This window comes from Pollachius pollachius (genome assembly GCF_949987615.1).
Source record: "Pollachius pollachius genome assembly, chromosome: 16".
Classification (NCBI taxonomy): domain Eukaryota; kingdom Metazoa; phylum Chordata; class Actinopteri; order Gadiformes; family Gadidae; genus Pollachius; species Pollachius pollachius.
This window is the reverse complement of record NC_136949.1, coordinates 7,676,796-7,697,836: the sequence shown is the minus strand read 5'-3', so window position 1 is coordinate 7,697,836 and position 21,041 is coordinate 7,676,796. Positions and strand designations below refer to the sequence as shown.

The 21,041-nt window shown below is 43.4% G+C and overlaps 2 protein-coding genes across 2 annotated transcripts in view; one reads left to right on the top strand and one right to left on the bottom strand.

Moving 5' to 3' along the window:
• nbas (NBAS subunit of NRZ tethering complex) overlaps positions 1–13,418 on the bottom strand; it is a 141,001-nt gene extending 127,583 nt beyond the window's left edge. The window contains 12 exon segments of the mRNA XM_079753356.1: positions 132–260; positions 1,132–1,197; positions 1,352–1,490; positions 2,131–2,229; positions 3,820–3,953; positions 6,158–6,291; positions 9,668–9,711; positions 10,238–10,285; positions 11,070–11,147; positions 12,599–12,635; positions 12,862–12,913; positions 13,315–13,418. Coding sequence (XP_079609482.1) covers positions 132–260; positions 1,132–1,197; positions 1,352–1,490; positions 2,131–2,229; positions 3,820–3,953; positions 6,158–6,291; positions 9,668–9,711; positions 10,238–10,285; positions 11,070–11,147; positions 12,599–12,635; positions 12,862–12,913; positions 13,315–13,407 — 1,053 coding nt within the window. The 5' untranslated portion in view covers positions 13,408–13,418.
• Positions 13,419–13,687: 269 nt separating this feature from the next.
• Positions 13,688–21,041, top strand: part of ddx1 (DEAD (Asp-Glu-Ala-Asp) box helicase 1) — an 8,204-nt gene continuing 850 nt past the window's right edge. The window contains exons 1-25 of the mRNA XM_079753994.1: positions 13,688–13,728; positions 13,846–13,897; positions 14,045–14,108; positions 14,298–14,327; positions 14,464–14,566; positions 14,972–15,019; positions 15,156–15,239; positions 15,338–15,421; positions 15,585–15,661; positions 15,736–15,808; positions 15,919–15,995; positions 16,129–16,243; positions 16,599–16,737; positions 16,975–17,035; positions 17,173–17,271; positions 17,371–17,460; positions 17,789–17,977; positions 18,451–18,502; positions 19,018–19,164; positions 19,559–19,653; positions 19,789–19,861; positions 20,021–20,093; positions 20,339–20,381; positions 20,486–20,581; positions 20,976–21,041. The exon at positions 20,976–21,041 is cut by the window's right edge and continues 55 nt beyond it. Of these exons, the coding sequence (XP_079610120.1) occupies positions 13,713–13,728; positions 13,846–13,897; positions 14,045–14,108; positions 14,298–14,327; positions 14,464–14,566; positions 14,972–15,019; positions 15,156–15,239; positions 15,338–15,421; positions 15,585–15,661; positions 15,736–15,808; positions 15,919–15,995; positions 16,129–16,243; positions 16,599–16,737; positions 16,975–17,035; positions 17,173–17,271; positions 17,371–17,460; positions 17,789–17,977; positions 18,451–18,502; positions 19,018–19,164; positions 19,559–19,653; positions 19,789–19,861; positions 20,021–20,093; positions 20,339–20,381; positions 20,486–20,581; positions 20,976–21,041 (2,046 nt within the window). The 5' untranslated portion in view covers positions 13,688–13,712. The remainder of the gene's footprint in view (positions 13,729–13,845; positions 13,898–14,044; positions 14,109–14,297; positions 14,328–14,463; positions 14,567–14,971; positions 15,020–15,155; positions 15,240–15,337; positions 15,422–15,584; positions 15,662–15,735; positions 15,809–15,918; positions 15,996–16,128; positions 16,244–16,598; positions 16,738–16,974; positions 17,036–17,172; positions 17,272–17,370; positions 17,461–17,788; positions 17,978–18,450; positions 18,503–19,017; positions 19,165–19,558; positions 19,654–19,788; positions 19,862–20,020; positions 20,094–20,338; positions 20,382–20,485; positions 20,582–20,975) is intronic.

Below are 21,041 nucleotides of genomic sequence, written 5' to 3'. Positions count from 1 at the left end.
ATTAGCAGACAGCACCCAAGAATGAACAAAGGCTTTTGTTTTTTTTATCCATGCCTTGAAAGGACCCACCAACTCTGTGCAGGCGCCCCACAGCTACACATACACACCCCCCCCCCCCGGGGATAGCTCACCTGCTGGTCCTGGCTCCAGGCGGCCTTCTGTCTGAGGGAGGGAATCTCCCAGAGTGACAGGCGTCCAGAGAAGTGGATGACGGCCAGCACGCCTCCGTCAGGGCTGAGACTCATGCGAAACACACCATCCTGCACCATATGGGGACAGTGCATTCAGAGAACTATAGAGAAGCACACATGCACATACACATGCACCATACACACACACACATACCTACAAGTTTCACAGGCGCTTGGTGAATCCGCACACTGGAAGGCGAATGCGAATTCGCATTGAGAACTCATTGTTTTTGTGAACACATTGCATACTTATTGTCGTGACTTATGTCCAGTTTCAAGAACACATGACACATTTTCTTTCTCAACTCCATCTCTGTTTTGACAACCAGGGTGTGATTTAGACTTCGGCGAATCACGAAGCGTCTACGCTTAATCCTGTGATTCAAGTACAGATGGTCAGCTGTTTCTGAAACGCGGCAGTCGAGTCGACACACCGTGGCTGATAGCCGCCACACTTCCTACTCAACACCCTTAGCGGAAAACACATAAGTGTAAACTCAGCGCTTTCCCAGAGTAGCAACCGATTGTCAGAAGTATTGAGTAGTTTATAATTAAACAATACGGGCACTGTGATTGGAATGAAGTGTTGACTCCGGGCAGATGTATAGCGTTTCCTTGGCAAGCACGAGCCGAGCTAAGTGAAGAACAAATGCAAGTTGCTTGTATTGTTCAATTATCATTGCATACGACAACCGATTAAAGCTCTGAATGATCTGATCTGTCTTCCCCCAATGTATTATTGTGTATCAGCTTCAATACAATTAAAATGTGTATACTTATGCATTTGGTTTCCACTGATCTCGGATTAAAATCCTTTTTGCCGGTGCATCTGAAACAAACTCATGAATTTGGAAAAACCTCCCATGCAAGGGTTTCATGTGGAGTCATGATTATGGAGGCTCATCTGATGCATCAACACAATGGAAACGGAGGGCATTACCTTCTCATCGCCTTGCCTGGAGAACAACCTGAAGCTGGGGATCTTGAAGTAGCCCCTCTTCTGGGTCTGAACACCGGACACACATCACATGACTCATTGGGCTTCCGTTTACGTCTGTACTTGAAAATGCACCACAAAGTATACCACACAGACTACACATAACTAAACATTGATGCCGCGCGTGCATCACTCTGTGCGCGCGCACGTGTGCGTGACTCACTGTGTTGACGCGCTCCTCGTGGCTGGTGACCTGTTTATAGTGTGGAGCACCAGACAGGGCCCTCCATGCTGTGATGCCGCAGCCGGAGGCCATGGGCACACTCTCATCTCCTGCCTCACAGCCCCCCACCAGCAGGAGTCTGCTCCCACACACACACACACACAGAAACACGCACACACACATATTGATGTTGTACAGGTCAATCGAGCTTGGCCAACATCGACACAACTCATTTGAGACACAAAGGGCCTTTGAAGTCGGTGGCCCTCATGACGCCGTAACGACTTCAGTGATGTACAAACATCAGCCGTGAAACAAGAGGTTAAACCATCCAGAGATACAAGGAGAAGCCCTGCTGTGGCCGGCGTGGCTGCAGTCTGGTTCAACACTGCCCCCTAGTGCTGAAGACACGCGGGGCTACACGTAAGGCAGGATTTACATGAGCTGGCATTTCGAAATTGGTGGTCAATTACTTTGATTGGCCACCCTAGAACTACAACGGAGGTAATCCTGTTTCTCTTCTATTTAGCGGACACTTTTATTCAAAGCATGGCTGCGGATAGCCATGCTTTGGGGGTACGGACCCAGAACATTTTGGCTAAGAGTCAAAAACCATGACTAAGTTCTAAAACTAATTTAAATGAAGTGAGGTAATACAAGGTTAGCCACACATGTTTTGTTTCACTAAAAGTGTTCGCGCTACAATAGATAGATGGTTACAGGAGGCTATGCAGTGCTAGGATTACTACCAGAGAATACTTATTATACTGTATATTTACCGGTGGACTGGGTGGTATATGGCAGAGGTGATCCCATGGGAGTAGTGGGTGGAGAAGCTAAAGCTGTGGTTCTCCTGGAAGCTGGGATTGGCTCCAACACTGAGAGTGAGAGACAGAAAGAGAGAGAGACAGAGATACAGAGAGAGACAGAGAGACAGAGAGAGACAGAGAGAGACAGAGAGACAGAGAGAGACAGAGAGAGACAGAGAGAGACAGAGAGACAGAGATACAGAGAGAGACAGAGATACAGAGAGAGACAGAGAGAGACAGAGAGACAGAGAGACAGAGAGAGACAGAGAGACAGAGATACAGAGAGAGACAGAGACAAGGAGGCAGAGAGAGAGAGAGAGCGAGACAAGAAGGCCGAGAGAGACCAAGAGAAAGAGAGAGACAGAGAGAGAGAGACGGAGACACCGAGACAGACAGACAGACAGAGAGAGAAAGAGAGAGAGAGAGGGACAGAGAGAGAGAGAGAGAGAGAGAGAGAGATCGAGATCCAGACAAAACGAGACCCAGAGAAAACGAGACAGAGAGGGAGAGACAGAGGTTGATAGTTAGTTGCACAGAGATGAACTCCCAACACAACCCAATGGGGGTCGACAGAGACATCAGAGACGTCAGACACATCATATCAGTCCCTGTCATGTCCCCGTCGCCGCACAAATCAGAAGTGAATCTGGGAAGGTGTAGGAGGTGGGGATGGCAAGGAGGGGGCGGGGGTACCAGTAGTGAGACTTGATGATGTAAACACATCACATCATTGGCGTTCCGAGACTTGGGTTTGACAAGTCACAACTGTAAAATAAAAACTCAAAAGGGGAACATCCCTGCCCGACCTTTCAAGGAAAATGAAGTTTTTCTTGGTACTTTATATTTAAGATTACAACAACGTCAGGTGCATTGCATCATACTGTAGTACTTTTTTTTATTATCCAGTTCTTACTGAACTGGGCATGAAAATGTATGCCATACCCAAGAAAGATGACACACTTCTAGTTTGACTTGACGGCTAGGAGGAACTACCACATCCTTAATGTGGGAAAGAACAGATGAAAAAATAAATAAATAAAGATGATCCACACACGTTCTGTACGCACAGACAAACAAGAGTTTAGTCAATTAAATAAACTAAATAAGCACATTTGTGTACAGGAAAGTCGAACACATATAATGTTTGAAAACCAGTGCACTTTATGTTTATGTGTGTACGTACGGTAGTGTGTGCTCATTGATATTTACTTAGGTTTGATTAAGATTCCGTGCACACTCTCAATCCTACCCAACATCCATTACAGCTAATTAACAGTATTAAATTAAAAATCCCAGAAGAAATGGCAATCAAATCAACGTGGGGGAAACAAAAGTAGCACACAGACACACTGCCTCCGCGTCCAGCAGTGTCATGATAAAGACTGCTTGAATAACAATGAGCATGCAGAACCTCTGCTAATTAAACATGTTGCCACTCACCCCAGGGATTAACAAAAGACAAGCATGCACAATCAAGTGGCCGTCCCCACAATGGCCCGTCTCATGTATTGCTGCACAGATTGTACACCAGGAGAACCGACCACTTGGAAACCAATATTAATTAGAATCCTGCACACAGTATAAGTGGACGTTTAATCATTTGGCTGACAGCCCCGCGACCGATCAAACTTTGACGTCGTTCACCAGGGTCTCACCCACCTGACTAGGTAGCTCCTGAGCCCGCCCCCGTAGGTGATGACGAGCAGCTCAGCCGACCACTGGGCTCCGGCTGTGCACTCCAGCAATATCAGGCCTGCCGCCGCATAGCTGAAGTCTCCTGGAAAACTCACCACCTTGAGGAATAGAGGGGGAGAGGGGGAGAGTGAATGAGGTGAGAGAGGGAGAAAGAGACAGAGAGACAGAGAGACAGAGACAGAGCAACAGATCAACATAGAGAGACAGAGAGAGAGAGACAGAGACAGAGAAAGAGACAATTGGATAAAGAGGTAGAGAGTGGGAGACAATGAGAGCTTGGTTTAAGAAGAGGAGAGGGGAGGTAAACGGATCGACAGATTGGAGCGCCGAGGGATACGGCATTAACAATTAGTCTGAATATATAAAGCATTCTGCCTACAGACGCGATGCAGAGAGCCATAAACCGTATTGACTTATAGTGATGGTAAATTGCATTGAACGGGACATAAAGAACACCCCAACCCAACAAGTTAGAAGAGGGTGTTGGGTGAGCTGGATTGAATAGCGAAGGCTGGAATAAAGAGATAAGAACAGACAATGAGGGGCAGATTGCGCGGAGGAGAGAGGCAGGGGAGGAGGGTTTCATATCAAGATGCTGCTTAATGTTCTCCATCAACTGCACCTTTTTTTAACCGGCTTCTCAGCAAATAAAATTGCAGCACTTACAGCACTTAAGGGAGACAAACTAGATAAAAAAAAGTCCAAAAAAGTCCAACACTGAAAGTAAAGCGCACAGACAAGTATGTGCGTGTATGTGCACGCGCACATTCATATGTGACAGTTTGGTTATGTGTGGAATATAATAATGAAGATCTAAAAGTATTTCAAAAAGTGAAAAGTGACACTTGCTCGACGAGAAGAACAGTAGTGTGCTTTCTCTCACCCATCGGGAGATTGAGAGGTGAGGGAGATAAGGAGAAAGAATGAGAGACAGAGCAGAGTGATAGGCAGCGGGGAGAAGCCCTAAGATTGGCAGAGAGTTTCTGAGAGTGGAGGGGAGTGGAGAGGAACGGCAGATGGACTTTTAAATTTCAGCCCATTGTGTCTGTGTGTGTGTGTGTGTGTGTGTGTGTGTGTGTGGGTGTGTGTGGGTGTGTGTGTGTGTGTGTGTGTGAGATTCTATTAAGGTTTTCATTTATAAGAAGATGGAAGAACAAGGTGAGGCCCTTAAATGATTTGGGATGTTTGAATAACCTTTCACTTAATACCATTACCTTCATGACATATTTGAAATAAAGGGATACCATATTATCTTGTTATTTGTTAGCCAATTGCTGACAATGCAAAAAATCGTCCTGCAATGGCCTTGTTGTTTTCAGTTACACACATATTAAGCCTATGTAACAATGCATTGTCAAATAATCCAAAAATCCTTAAGGGGTGATTTTACAGGCTTACCAGTGGAATAAGGACTTATAGAATTAAGTTGATATTCGGTAGAAGAGTGTAGCTAAATGTTTATAGTCGTTAGGATCACATTGCATGCCCATAAAAAAGTGATTGGTTAAGATGATACATTGTTTCAAAGTACTAAGTGACTATCAAATAACAATTTACAAGGTGTGCGAAATACATTTAGCATTGATTAAAGTCATTAAAAGAAAACATTGTTTTGCTAGTCTCCTAGGTGGAAAATGTACTTAGTGGAGATCCTGTAGATTTCCATTTCAGCGAGCTCTTGTTGTCATTTCGACAACAAGAGCATAACCTTGTTATATTTAGGTTATGTACTGAAGCAATTATAAAAAAAAAAATAGTACCAGCATTTTATGTGTTTCGTTTGTTTGTTTTTTTGATTGTTAGAGCCATTCTTAGTTTGGCCCACTTTGCTATTAAGTAAGTGAACAAGATTACATGAAAACAACTGTTCCAACTGTTTTATACACCGATTATCTTAATTGCTTCAATTTACTTAATTATTCACAAATATGCATTATTGCCTCAACGAAAGAGATAAGACCATACCTCCAACTGAGTCCTTCACGGGTTTATGGAGGAAACACTAAAGTCTCATAAGATCTATGCTGGTGCCAAATTTCACTGATGCCTTTTCATGCTAACACAACATTAAAACGACGGTGGGAGGTTGACACCGAAAGTGAACTTTTTAGTCAAGGAGTGCATTTCACAGACTTTGGAATTAGCGACACAAGTTGAATCTTATGACTCGCAAATTAAATTCAGGTATCCCACAGAACAACGATTTATCTAGAAATTAGACGTTGTGTAATGTACGATTTCACAGACATACACAACACAAAAAGAAGGGTGACGTTGTCGGCGAAAGCGTGGTCGTGGTTACCGGGGGGATGAGGAAGAGTTCGCTGCCTATCAGGTCGAAGAGGCGGACAGTGCCAGTGCTGTCGGCGTAGGCCAGCAGGGCGCAGTCGTGGCTCCAGGCCACCTTCCTCCACTGGGGACTGGGGTCCTTTGGCACTGGTAACAAACAGGAAGTGGTGTGTTAGTCAACATCCAAGTGTTACAAACAGGAAGCACTCGGGATGTCTACAGGTTAGACTGGGGGGCTAGATTGGGGATCAAACCAAGAACCATCGGCTGAGAGTCCAGCACTAAATCCACCAGCTACGTGCCCATTCCCATCAACAGTACAAAAGAAGGAAAGAACAAAAGAACAAAAGAACAAAAGAACGAAAGAATAAATATAAAAGGGACAACTTTATAGATTCCAAGACGGGGAACTCAATTGCCGCCATATGCTCAGTACATTCAAATTGGAGGATTGAGGATTGTCCCGTACCCAATACGATTTGCGGAGGTACACTGCAGAACAGGGAGAGCCAAACACATATTTCTTATTAAGTTAGACGAGGAAACTCTGAGGATAATCCCTGGTGGGTCTGTGATGAAGCCAGGACTGGATGGGAAGGCGCATGGCAGTTTTATACATCAACATGTGCGTCCCAGCCACTCCATCTAATTTAACCATGGCAGACAGCCAGAGTCATCCATCTCAATAATCGCCCCTTAAGCTCACACGCACCCTCCTACGTAGATATCCTCATGCACGTACATATCTCCACACAGCCACACAGCAATGTGCCTGTGCATGTGCAATACACACGCCGCATATCAGAACTCATTACACCACGTGAAGACTCTCCCACACACACACACACAAATCTGCATATAGACACCTATGCACATACAACACACACATATACGTGTGTGATGCTAGAGAAAGCAAGGTTGAGAGCGAGAGAGCAAGCTGGGAGACCATAAATTAGACTTTTTATTGAAGTGTAGCCTTCTGTTTTACCCATCTGTTGTCTCAGCGGTGCTGCGAGTGTAACCATATCGCCGTGATAAAGCACCCCAGGACCGCCTGCCTGCTGCCACTACCTGCAGCAGGGCCTGTCAGGCCCCGCCATCCAGCCAGCACCCCAGGACACCCCCCCCCCAACAGTCCTGGTGAAGACCGGATCCTGGCATCGGACGTTGGAACACAACAAGCCGACAAGCCGACATGCCGTGGATGACGTGTTTCACCCCCGTGGAGGACGCTGCAGCATTTTAAAGTGTCTTTGTATGGGCATCGTAGTGCCATTATGGACAGGGCCGTGGAGAGGGAATAGGAAAGGCGTGGACTGTGGAAGACAGGGGACCAAGTGTCGCAGCTGGGGGTTGAACTCGGGTCACTGAAAGGCGTGCCGCCTACATGGCTAGCCCGCTAGCGGGTTGAGCCATTGAGCCATCTAAAAGCAGCCCTTTAAAAGAGCGCATTGATACGATAAAAACAGGATGTTGAGACAGAATCCGCCCTTAAACCGGCGGCAACAGCGCCGATGTACTGCATCTGATTGTGTTCATGCCCGAGTGTCATAAGGGGGCGTTCGATGTCATTGTTGATATTGCATAACAAACCAATTGACATTTACTGAATTTAATTTAGCTTTGGCTGTGGAACGCCTGCCCTGCCAGCCCCAAGTGGGCCATGCTGCAATCATACTGAGCCGTTCAATACCGCCTGTCTGGAATCCTAAATGAACACAGGGAGCGAAAAGACACGTCGGACACACAACTGAGAGAGAGAGAGTGAGAGAGAGAGAGAGAGAGAGAGAGAGAGAGAATTAGAGAATGAATCAGACTCCCACCGAGAGAAATGATAGCTGCCCAAATGTTAAGGCCGGGCTATCAGGGAGCACTGCAGGAAGCAGGTAATATGTTGCTCTCGGTGGAGGGGGGGACGGAAGAACGCACATGACCATTAAGGGAGACATGGAGGCTATTCGCCTATCCTCCTCTTATCTCCCATTCTCTCTCCTCTCTGTGGCGGCTCGGTATCGCATTGTACGTCTCCGTTTGACTGAGTCCCTCCGTCCTCTGCCTTTTTGCTCTCTCTCTCTCTCTCTCTCTCTCTCTCTCTCTCTCTCTCTCTCTCTCTCTCTCTCTCTCTCTCTCCCTCCCTCTCTCCCTCCCTCTCTCTCTCCCTCTCTCCCTCCCCCTCCCTCTCTCTCTCTCTCTCTCGCTCCCCCCCCCCCCCCTCTCTCAGAGGACTACTTTTCAGGGCGTGGGGGCGAGTAGCTGCAATGCTACTTTTTCTTTTTCTATCCATTCTGAGTCCTGTCTCTCCTATCGTCGTGGCAAGGGGGGGAATATGCCCAACGGCCCGAATACAGCTCCCTATCTTAAGCCTAGCAGGTGGAGGCATCAAGGCTCATCGCTTATGAATTATGTACAGGCAAACATGAGCCAGAAAGATGGAATATGAGAAAAAACCATGTGGGTACATACACACCCACAAACCCACCAACACACACACACACACAAGTCTGCACACCCCAGACACACACACACGCACGCGCGCGTGGGTGAGCGCACGCACCTCCATTAAACGCAAACGCCATTAAAGGCAGGGATCATCAGAAAATCCATTAGGACAAATCTCTGTGAAATGAAATAAAGTGAAAGTGAAATGAAAACGGGAGAAATGAAATGGAATAATAATAAAAAATAAAGAGTAGAGAGAGGCTATGGGGCGGCGGCAGGCCTGGGGGCTACTGTTATCCACACTGTGAACTATAAGAAGAGAGGAGCCGCGCTGAAGAACAGACGGAGTGGAACGAATAGACAGAGGGAGAGCCAAATTAAAGGAGGGTACTGGGAGAATGGGGATTGAGGAAGTCAGGTGAGAGAGCGACCAGAGGAATCATATGCACAAATCAGGAAATTCAAGGGATGAGTGTTGGAAGCAGTGGCACAGCATTCAAATCAGAAGAATGTCCCGTTGATGATCATGTACGTCAAGGGAATCCGTATAGTTTTTTTGGCTGACTAGAACCTCAATTACAACAGGGTGACCAAAAATGGTATTTCGTACAAATCCTGTAACAGTACTGTCCTTTCTTTCCCATTTCAACTTTCCTTTTACACAAAGTTGGAGTGAAGCCATGTGAGAAGGAGCAATTAAAATCTCCATGGCAGGCTATTTCCATAGCTTATCAAAGCATCAGGGTGATTTAAACTGATCAGGCGCTGGGACGACGAGGCTAATGACTGGAGGGTTCGACCTCCGTCACCCCTCCTAATTAACTCCAATAGTTAATAGTATTCCCTGAGACAAACTTTCTGCTGGCAGTGTGCGCATGCACACACGCACGCACAAACAGGCGCACACACACACACAAAGGAATATGTAGCATGCAGTTCAGCAACCACACCCCAACCACATAGCAACCATGATGGCCAATGCTCATGCATGGCAAGGAGCAAGGATGGTACATGTATGTTGTGCACAAGAGTTTGACTTAAGATTGAACTGCGTGTTCATATACATGTGGATGCTGTTCCTCACCTTGGCACTTTCCGATGATGGAGCCAAAGTCATCTCTGGCAGACCTGGGAGACGAGGGAGGCGTAACACATGCGGAAATTAGCATGCCAACACATATACACAATTACACCACACACTAAAGTGCATGGACACACACACACATTCCCACTAAGATGCATATATGCACGAGGTGTAACTACTTTTTAAGCAAGTAAATAGTATGATAATGAAAATAAACTACAAATACAAATTAATAAATATATATAATGCATTATATATGTAAAACATGAAGGATAATAACATAACAATAATACGTATTATGATTATATACAACAGAGGTATGTGCAAATCCTCTTAAGAGCTTTGGAAGTTTAGAAAATAGCTTAACGAAAAAACAGCAGGCCATTTAATTCATTTATTACAAGCCGAGCCTGCAGATTGTCTACAAGAGCATATGATACACGTTCCACAATGAATAACCTCAGACATAACACAAACTCCCAAACGTATGAAGGGAGGAAGAGGGAGAGAGCAAGTGAGCGAGAGCAAGGGAGAAATCCAGATAGAGAGAGAGACAAGTTCAATAATCACCTTATCTCCACACACTGGTCTTGAACCACTGCCAATAGTTTGCCATTACTGTTGGGAGAAAGGGAGAGAGTTTAACAATTTAATGAGATAAGATGGAGTAAACACAGCTGTAAAACAATATAGTTCAGTGCCAATGAATGAATACAAAAGTGTGTGTGTGTGTGTGTGTGTGTGTGTGTGTGTGTGTGTGTGTGTGTGTGTGTGTGTGTGTGTGTGTGTGTGTGTGTGTGTGTGTGTGTCTGTGTGTGGTTTAGTGCATGAGAGAGAGAAAGAAGAGCAAGAGGGAGATATTGAGTGGATGAACTGGGGTGATGAAGACAGATTTTGAAAGGTGGAATTAAATTTAAGGCTTAACAGCGATGGAGCAGATACTGATTGAAACATTAAGGGGGTCAGAGATTATTCCTCAAGAGATGTAACCAGACAGAGGATAGAAACTAAACAGATAAGATAGAAAGTAAATGAAAAGATCAAGTGCTTTAAAGTCCAGGACATCTGCACCATCAATTGTCCACACTTAGCACTGTCTCGAGATACCGAAATCGATAGCCAATTAAGGACCGCCTCTCTGCTTGCTTTGCTTTGCTTTGTCTGGCTGTAATGAGTACAACTCAATGATTGGTGGAGAAGACTATAATCAGGGAGAGGGAGGCTTAGAGGATGTCTGCAACAAAGTATCCAATGTCCAGCCATTGATCACAAGTGTGTGTGTGTGTGTGTGTGTGTGTGTGTGTGTGTGTGTGTGTGTGTGTGTGTGTGTCTGTGTACGCGTGCATGTTTACGCATGTATGTGTGTGTTTGTGTGTATGCGTGTGCGTGCATGCTTGCATACCTTGCCAGGACCAGTTGCCAGTTGATCTGCTTGCTGGCCAGGCGAATGAGTCCAGGTGGCAGAGAAGAGCTCGAAGGGCTGGAATTCACAGTCAATTAAAAAACAATGAGACTTCACTTCCAGTTTTATGCATTTAATTTAGATGTGATATGATATATTTGGTAATTATTCAGAAATGCATTTACTTTTAATTGAGATTTCTTAGATTATTATTTATGCATTGTCCCACAAAATAAATGTGCAGTAATGATTCATCAGAAAAAAAGTTACATTATTCATTGTAATAACTAAGCTACCTTAATTTATTTTAATGTTATATGATATTTTATTGAAATAGCCTCAGGGGATTAAGATAATTGTTTCAAAGAAAATTTTCCATCAACTTATTTTTCACTTTGACATGGTTTCTTCTCTGCAAAATTTATATTTGGCATTTACAAATCAGCAGGTCTTCCATCTGAAGTTACTTGAACTGAAGCTGAGACCAACAGCAGCAAGTGATCAATGACGGAGCCATGACAAAAATTGGAAGTGCTGAACGACAACTTTCCCTAAAAAATCTAAATGAAGTGCAGAAAAGCTGGAGGCATTAGTAAGAAGGGTGAGTCTTTTTCATCCACTTGGGGAATAGAGGATTGAGGGTAGAGTAGCTATAGCCAAGCTGGTAATGGAAACAAACACTCCAGCTGGCATAAGAGAGCAAGCTGGCATTCCTGTTCAAAATCTAAATAGACTTTGTGGAACCGCTTCGATCAATTTAATGTTATGCGTCTCTGTTGGCGAGCTTACATAACTAAAATCAACCAAAGAAAATACTTTTAATTGTGCAGGGTGAATTTGAAAGGGGGTATCGGAATTTTGTAACAATAATCAATGTAATAATAAAACCTTAACATCACTACAGCGTATAATTTTTTGTACTAAACTATTTTTTATGAACTCAAAAAGCTAACAAATAAAGTTGTAAAAAGGTGTCAATTAACATGAAACCTGACATGAAAGTGGTAAAACAAAGACACAAATGAGTCCCTCAAAAAAAAATGAACACATCTTGCATTGATTGTTGTTGCCAGTGCAAGTGAGCAGAGATTAATGCTCAGATCTCTAATTCAATTCTGGAAATGTTAATTTATTTAGTAGCAAACTACAATCTTAAATTATCAGCTACTTATTTACTTACTTAGCATCTCAATTAACATCTTGATCAATTATTTTCATGTGCAACAACGTCAGTATTATTGACAACCTGTTGTACGGCAACTTAATAACACCTTAGATAACTATACTACTTTAAATTTATTATTTGTTATTTAAATTTATTATTTATTATTATTTAATTGTAAAGTTATTAATTGTATTACAATTGAATGAAGCAAATATTTATGATTTAATATAGTTCATATTTTGGTCAAATGATCAATGTTGTATTGACGGACACATCTAAAACACCCACTAAATAATAGGGTCATACACTCATTTTTAGAGCTTTGACTGATATATTTGCTGACTGTAGTAAACGAATGACTTACCTATACCACAAATAGTGTAAAATGAACCGGAATGGACCTGCAATAAACAAAATCTGTCAATATCCTATTTACTATATCAACAAGGAACAACATATGATTATATTTGATTTAATATTGCAACATTTTGAATATTTCTCATGGAAACCTGATAAGGCCCTCATTGTGTTTGATTAATTAATCTGTAGTCACTTCTTGGCCCACTGTTTTCAAAACTAATTTGAGGTATCATACATGCATCTAACAAAAGATAAGAAAGCTCTCACCTGCTACTGCCTTTGCAATAACTGATGTACTGTGCTCCTTGTTGCCTCGTAACTGCAAATATCAGGAAGTTTGCAACACAAACATACATGTTACAACCACAATTGTTGTGTTAACCAAGTTTAAGGTTTCATGGTCCAAAACAATTGTCTGGATTAGAGTTTTAAAACGAACGCATGTTAGTATGCAATGCTATATCAAGCATCCCACTGCATTGCTAATGCGAACTATGACTGAACATGATCAACCCCAAACCCCAAAGCAACTTTTCTTCACATCCCACAGTAGCAAACCCTTAATGTTGGTAACGATGGTGGTGAAGTTAATCTGTGCGACTCATAGGTCTGTGCGACGTGGCTTCACTTCAGTGTTTGATTAAGACTTTCAGAACAGTCCAAGGTCCATTCAGAAACCCATTTCGTAATAAATATAAATTAAGCTTGGTTTTTACATACCTGAGTGTCCGTCTCGGGCGGCCATTCAGTATTAATAAGTAAATCATATAAAATGTTTTCATCCTCGCTTTCCAGAACGCTTTTTTCGGCCATGTTTACCGTAAGCAGCTGTCAAACGTCTCTACGGTATACGAGAAGGGACAAATGAGAATGAAACCAGAATCGCATATGATAGCTACAATTTGTAATAAAACAGTATATCTGCATATGTTTTAAAATTTTCAATAAAAACACTGTAATATACCTCAAAAAACATCTGTATTTATAAAATACAAATGGCTAACTAATTTAAAACAATATAATAGTTATTCCGGAACCATACCCTTAGCCCGGGCTATTGAATATGATGCACCTTGTCACTCGTTGCATCCGGTCCTGCTGCATTGACAGTCGCAAGAATGGCAGCCTTCTCTGGTATTTCAGTTTACTTTTTACTGTATTACTATTGCATTTGTATACAACGTAATGATGTCTGACTCATTAGGGAATCTCAGTAAACCCGTGTATTAATGGTCGTGCTTTGCTCTTCAGAAATGGGTGTTATGCCTGAAATTGCGCAGGCAGTGGAGGAGTTGGACTGGCTGTAAGTTACTTTCCCTAACGTCATGCTATGAGCTGTTTAATGTGTTGCCTCTTTAAATGAAATGCAAGTACTGTAAACCAAAGACTTAAAAAGCTCGACTTTATGAACACTGATCGTGGCATTTATTTGTTATTCGTGGGCTTTCAGACTGCCAACTGACATCCAGGCAGAGTCGATCCCACTCATCCTCGGCGGCGGTGATGTCCTCATGGTAGGAATAAGTATTAATAGATCATATAAAAATATAATAATTATTTATGCCCGTTATTATGGTTTTTAAGTAGTTGCTGACTTTGGTTTGTGCTTTGACTATTATTATTATTTTTTTCAATATAAATAAACCCTTTCGAAATCACTCAAAACAAAGAAATACATTTTCTTTTCTTTTTTTTACCTCCAGGCAGCAGAAACTGGAAGCGGCAAAACGGGGGTAAGTACAAAGAAATTAGGAATGCACTATAGTTAATTAGAGTTCACACTGAGAGGGACATTTGAGAGCATTTTGACTTGTTTTTGTCACTAAAATGTATTCATTGTTAACATATTCTTCACTCCCTCATTACCAGGCCTTCAGTATTCCAGTGATACAGATTGTGTACGAAACTCTTAAGGACGAACAGGAGGGCAAGGGTGGGAAAGGAAAATCATCTGTAAAGTCAGGAGGAGCAAGTAAGAGCGAGTCAGGAATATCAAAATGACTGAATGTGCATCACTGGTTTGTTATGCCATTGGACACAGGATTTACCCACTCAACAAATCCCATGTACCAGGAGGATGATGATTATTTAGTTTGATTTAAAAGTAAATCTAGTAGCCTTATTAATAGTTGAGTATAATTTTGAAACGTTTGAATTAACCTAATTTTACTTTATTTGATGTAATATACCTGTACATTTTAAGAGTTTTAATTAAAGTTCCTATTATGACTAGTTCTGACTTTCTGGTCAATGTTTATTCATACTGCAGACACCTCATGTAAATTGAAGCAGCCTGTTTACTTAGGATTCTTTGGTCAATAATAAAAAGAAATGGTCTGCTGCTGTTCATGTGACCAATGCTCTTGTTTTATCGCAGTCTTTAACAAATGGCAGATGAATCCATATGACCGCAGTCCGGCTTTTGGTGAGTACCCAGAACTACAGCATACATTTAAACTGATCATGGTTCTATCTGAACACTAGATGGCGATATTGTATTTCATTCAGTTAGATCCTTGTTTTAACCTTTCTCCACTGCTGTGTCACTTAAATACCCTCAGCTATCGGTGCTGACGGAATGTGCTGCCAGAGCAGGGAGTTTAAAGAGTGGCACGGCTGCCGTTCCACTAAAGGTGTCACGAAAGGTAAAACGATGAAGACACAATGTCACCTTTCTAACGAGACAAACAAGACCGCTTAATATGGTTTCTTACCTTGTGGTCTTGTTTACTTACTTTCCCAGGGAAGTACTACTACGAAGTCTCCTGCCATGATCAGGGTCTCTGTCGTATCGGATGGTCTTCCAGCTTGGCTGCCCTGGACCTAGGTACGGAGGGGTCTCCTTATAGGGCCTAGGCCATGGGGCTGGATAGACTAGTGGTTAGTGGGTTTGACTTTTGGGTTTGAGCCCCAATGTCCCTCAGTCTACCTTGTTGCAATCCCTGAGCAAGTTGTTTCACCAATCATTTATATTTTTTGTTTTTCTTTAGGAACTGATAAGTTTAGCTTTGGTTTTGGCGGAACGGGAAAGAAGTCCCACAACAAACAATTTGACAGTTATGGCGAGGTAAGTGTGAACAAGTGAACACGTCATCTTCAAAAGTAAACTTTTCCTTGTTTTAACCTCATCCTCTTTCATAGGAGTTCACCATGCATGATACTATTGGATGTTACCTGGATCTCGACAACGGCCACATCTCTTTCGCCAAAAACGGTGTGGTATCACTGATCACTCCTCCTATGGCACTCGTTATTTACAATGTGTATTTGATAAAATTGTTTCTCTGCTAACCACGATGCCTCTCAACACCTCCTTCTCGTCAGGTACGGACCTCGGCTTGGCTTTTGAGATCCCATCCCACATCAAGAATCAGCCACTCTTTGCTTCTTGTGTCCTCAAGGTAAACAAAGATTATTGTATGAACATCACTTTATCTCAACGTCCGCCGTGACAGGAAGACAGGATATTATGGGACGTTTTGTTTTCCATTCATGTTGGTGCATTGACCTTTTCTTTTGTTGTCTGTTGGCTAGAATGCAGAGTTGAAGTTCAACTTTGGTGATGAGGACTTTAAGAACCCTCCCAAGAGTGGGTTCATGGCCCTGTGCCAAGCCCCGGACGGGCACAGTGTCAAGTCGTCGCAGGCAGGTGGGTGGTTCCTGTCAATTTGGAAAATGTCTCTTGAGAAGAAAAGCACAGGGGGAGATTTATGAGAGTTTGTCAGAAAGAATACAAGAATATCCACTGGATCGTGATGGTGACATGGCCATCTTTATTTTTTGTATTTATAACAAATGAAGCAATGATAATACAAATAATAGTCATTTTGTGCTGCAAGTTTATTGTTTACTCCAAATGTTCTTCAGCATCATGTATTTACAACCCTCACTTTACTTTAAATGTAAAAAAAAGTTTTTTGTCACTCACCTGAGAATTGCAATGCAAATGCATCCCAATAATCAATTTCAAATGATTGTGGTTGACTCTCTCTTGTTGTGTTCAGGCAGTGCCAAGGTGAGCCAAGTGAAGGTGGTCTCCAACGCTCCCAAAGCCCTGATTATCGAGCCGTCCAAGGAGCTGGCAGAGCAGACCCTCAACGTGGTCAAACAGTTCAAGAAATACGTAGAGAACCCCAAAGTCAGGTACGGCTAGTCGGCTGCTCATGTAAAATGGATTTTCCTCGTTGGATAGAATAATGCTGAGGGTTTCTAACACACCATGCAGGATTTATTGTTAAATTAAGGAAGTAATTACCTCAAGTGCTCAGTAGGAAACATCATTCTTGTTTGGTTTGTCACAGTGGATGTGTAATTCCAATCAATCGCCAGTGGGTGGAGCCATTGAATTGACTTGTCCACCCTTCATCTTAATCACTGCAGGGATCTACTGATAATTGGAGGCGTGGCTGCCAAGGAACAGCTGGCGGTTCTGGAACAAGGGGTATGCATCGTTAGCACGAACAAGCGTTTTTATTTTGTCCACCTCATCAGATGTGAAAGTGGGCGAGATTTAAATAAAAGAGGAGAATTCTTATAATTTATTTATTTATACTCCTGTCTAATGTGCTCTCCAATCAGGTTGATATTGTCGTCGGGACCCCAGGGAGACTAGATGACCTCATATCAACCGGCAAACTCAGCATGTCTCAAATCCGCTTCCTGGTCCTAGATGAGTGTGTATGTACAACGTGATTATGAAACTATCCTTAGACTTGGGACACATTGTGAAGATGATAGTAACTCACTCACACACTCGCTCAAATCTTTGCTCCACAGGATGGTCTCCTGTCTGCAGGGTATACCGACTTCATCACCAGGCTGTATAACCAGATCCCGCAGGTCACCTCCGACGGGAAACGACTGCAGGTGAGGTGCTCATGGGAAGTGTAGTTATCGGGGCCATAAAAACGACCTGTTCATGTGTTCATTTGGCGTTTGAAGACGATGTTATAGTGTGTAAATATACATGTGTAAATAGTTTTAGGCTTTTGTTGATGGGTTTTAGAGTACTTTGCATTTTGGTTCAGCAATTTAAAACAAGACAATGTCACATTAGAAAAATACATATTTTGGAGAAACTATTGTCAATATTTAAGAAAATAAACCTATTTTTCTTTCTTTCCATAAAACATGTTGATGCACTTTCTGCACCCACAATCTCCATGACTGAAACCTCGCATTCCCCGCCCCCCAGGTGATCGTGTGCTCGGCCACGCTGCACTCCTTCGACGTGAAGAAGCTGTCGGAGCGCATCATGCACTTCCCCACCTGGGTGGACCTGAAGGGCGAGGACTCTGTCCCCGAGACGGTGCACCACGTGGTGGTCCCCGTGGCGCCCAAGAAGGACCGGCTCTGGGAGCGCCTGGGCAAGAACCACATCCAGGTCAGAGGCCCCCGGGCTCAGGAACGGGTTCACAAGGGCCCAATGCTAAGGAACGGGTTCACATGAGCCCAGTGCTAAGGGACCGGTTCACATGAGCCCAATGCTAAGGGACCGGTTCACATGAGCCCAATGCTACAGAACCGGTTGGTATTAGCCCAATGCTAAGGAACCGGTTGATATTAGCCCAATGCTAAGGAACCAGTTCATATTAGCCCAATGATAAGGAACCGGTTCATATTAGCCCAATGCTAAGGAACCGGTTCATATTAGCCCAATGCTAAGGAACCGGTTCATAATAGCTCAGTGTTATGGAACACCTTCATATTGACCCAATGCTAAGGGATTCAATTAGTGATTTATTGATCAAAATAATTATTGGTAGATAATATTATCAAATAAGTATTAGTTAATACTAGAATGGGACTTCAATGTGTAAAACAACAATTGATTGTCATTGCTCTTGCTATGCGTAGACTGACGAGGTCCATGCCAAAGACAACACAAGACCAGGAACCAACACTGCAGGTTAGAACCAAACCCTCGATGTTTGATTAAGAAGTGCTTCTTGGATGGATGCATTAAGTACATCCAGATTAGAAGAAAAAAAAGAAATCTAATATTGGTCACTTCATCAAGTGATGCTTTGTAGCAGAATAAATATTTATTCTGCTACAAAGGGGGGGGGGGGGTCATGGCACGACTACTTCATGGCACGACTATTCTTGTGAACATTATTACTGATGCATTATTTATCTTTATTTTTTGTACCTAATGGAAGTATGTTTGCTTTCCCTATACGAGAGCTCTGTACTTGGTCAATGCTAATAATTCAAAAATATTTATAAAAAAAAAAATCCTATTGTTGTTATGGCGACCGCCTTAACGATACAGTGCTGGGGGAAACACTGGTGTCATGTCTCTAGACCTGTCCTAATGTTTTTTTCCCTGACTAGAAATGCTTGAAGGCCTCACGATTTCAGATCCATAAAACATAATAATGAACTAATTTGAGTTTAAAACACTATTTTCCCTTTTCCTAGAGGCGTGGTCGGAGGCCATCAAGGTGCTGAAGGGAGAGTACACCATCAGGGCCATCCACGAGCACAAGATGGACCAGGCCATCATCTTTTGCCGCACCAAGATCGACTGCGACAACATGGAGCAGTACTTCATCCAGCAGGGAGGGGGTGAGTGGGCTGTGAGGATCCACAGTGGAGCCACCCGTCCACAGACACAGATTGGGGCCTTTGGCATGTGCTTCTGTTATAAAGTTATAATTATAATGCCACCGTGGCTGCAGTGGCTCAGGAGGTACAGCCAGTTTGATCCCTGGCTCCCCCTAGGGGGTGGGAGTGTCGAAGGCTTCTCAACCTAACTGCTCCTGATGAGCTGGCTGTCGCCTTGCGTGGTTAGCAATGTCGTCTGTGACTGAATGGGTGAATGTTTGGCAATAAATGTTGAGAGTTTGAGTGGGTGCTAGTTAGGAAACTGCTTTATAAATGCAATCCATTTTCCATAATAATGTAATGATTCACAAATATAATTAGTGTGCCCTGCTGCACTCTTGATTCCTATCCGCAGGTCCGGAAAAGACCAAGGAACACCAGTTGTCTTGTGTCTGTCTCCATGGTGATAGAAAGCCCCATGAGCGGAAGAACAACTTGGAGCGATTCAAGGTGGGGACATAAGGCCTGTGTTGTTAAAATAAAAATACAGAAAATAAAACAACCTGCCGTTATGGGACCAATTCATTGGGAGGTCCTTTCTGTTTGTATTCCTCACCATCATGGGTTTCTGTTTGTGTTGCACAGAGAAAGGAGGTGAGGCACTTGATCTGCACGGACGTTGCCGCCCGAGGAATCGACATCCACGGAGTCCCGTACGGTAAGAGAAGGAAAGGCGATGGAGTAGTACCCCGACATGACGCCTCAACGGGAGGAGACGTTACTTTAACTGGCCATGTTTGATCATATCATAGAGTGGGACATTGCTTGGATGTCTTTAACAATGTGTCACGCATTTCGATCTTCCCCTATCCCCTAGTAATCAACGTGACCCTACCCGATGAAAAACAGAACTACGTCCATCGTATCGGCAGAGTTGGAAGAGCCGAAAGGTAAGTCTGAAGTGTTTGTAAGCGGGGTATTGCTCCAATTAACTTGTCACTGCTCAAGAAAGTCTATATTTTGTAAGTGTCTACATCTTTATTAGGGGAAAGTAAATATAGGGAGATAATATATAGTCTTTGAAAGAGTCCAGTCTAGAACCAATTCCGGGTTTCACTGGCCCAAAGGATTGGCTTTAAGCTTTGTGCCCGGCATCAGTACTGGAAGTCATCTAATTCTCCCTTTGTTCCCACAGAATGGGACTGGCCATCTCTTTGGTTGCAGTGGAAAAGGAGAAGGTAAATATAACACGAGTGTTGCACTGAGGTCCTGTTCTCCATGCGTGTCTGTATGCGTACGTGTGTGTAGTGGGTTAGTAACAGTCTCTATCTCCGTGATGAAGGTGTGGTACCATGTGTGTGCCAACCGCGGCAGAGGCTGCTATAACACGCGGCTGAAGGAGGAAGGAGGCTGCACCATCTGGTACAACGAGATGGAGGTAAACAACAACAGACAAACCAACCATGGATCTATGATGGTGCTTTTTAACAGCTTTTCTGGGCACGAACGCAAACAAGGCAGAGATGATCCCTTTGCACAGAGGAGGGACGTGATAGGGGGAATGGCGGGGAATCAAAAGCATTCTTACGATAGCGAGATAACTGCCTCAAGAAGCACAGACGTGTATATTAAGCCCAAGATGTTCTTCATATTGGGCGCAGATGGTTAGCAACTTCAACAGCTTGCACTTATCTGTTGTTGTTGTTGTTGGATAGATCCCTACTACACTACGATCTCATTTGCTTTTGTTTTCCCATTTGCTGCTCTCTCTCTCTCGATGTCTTTCTTTCTCTCTCTCTCTCCTTCTCTTTGTCGATATCCCGACCCACCAGCTCCTGTCTGACATCGAGGAGCATCTGAAGTGCACCATCACGCAGTGCGAGGCAGACATCAAAGTG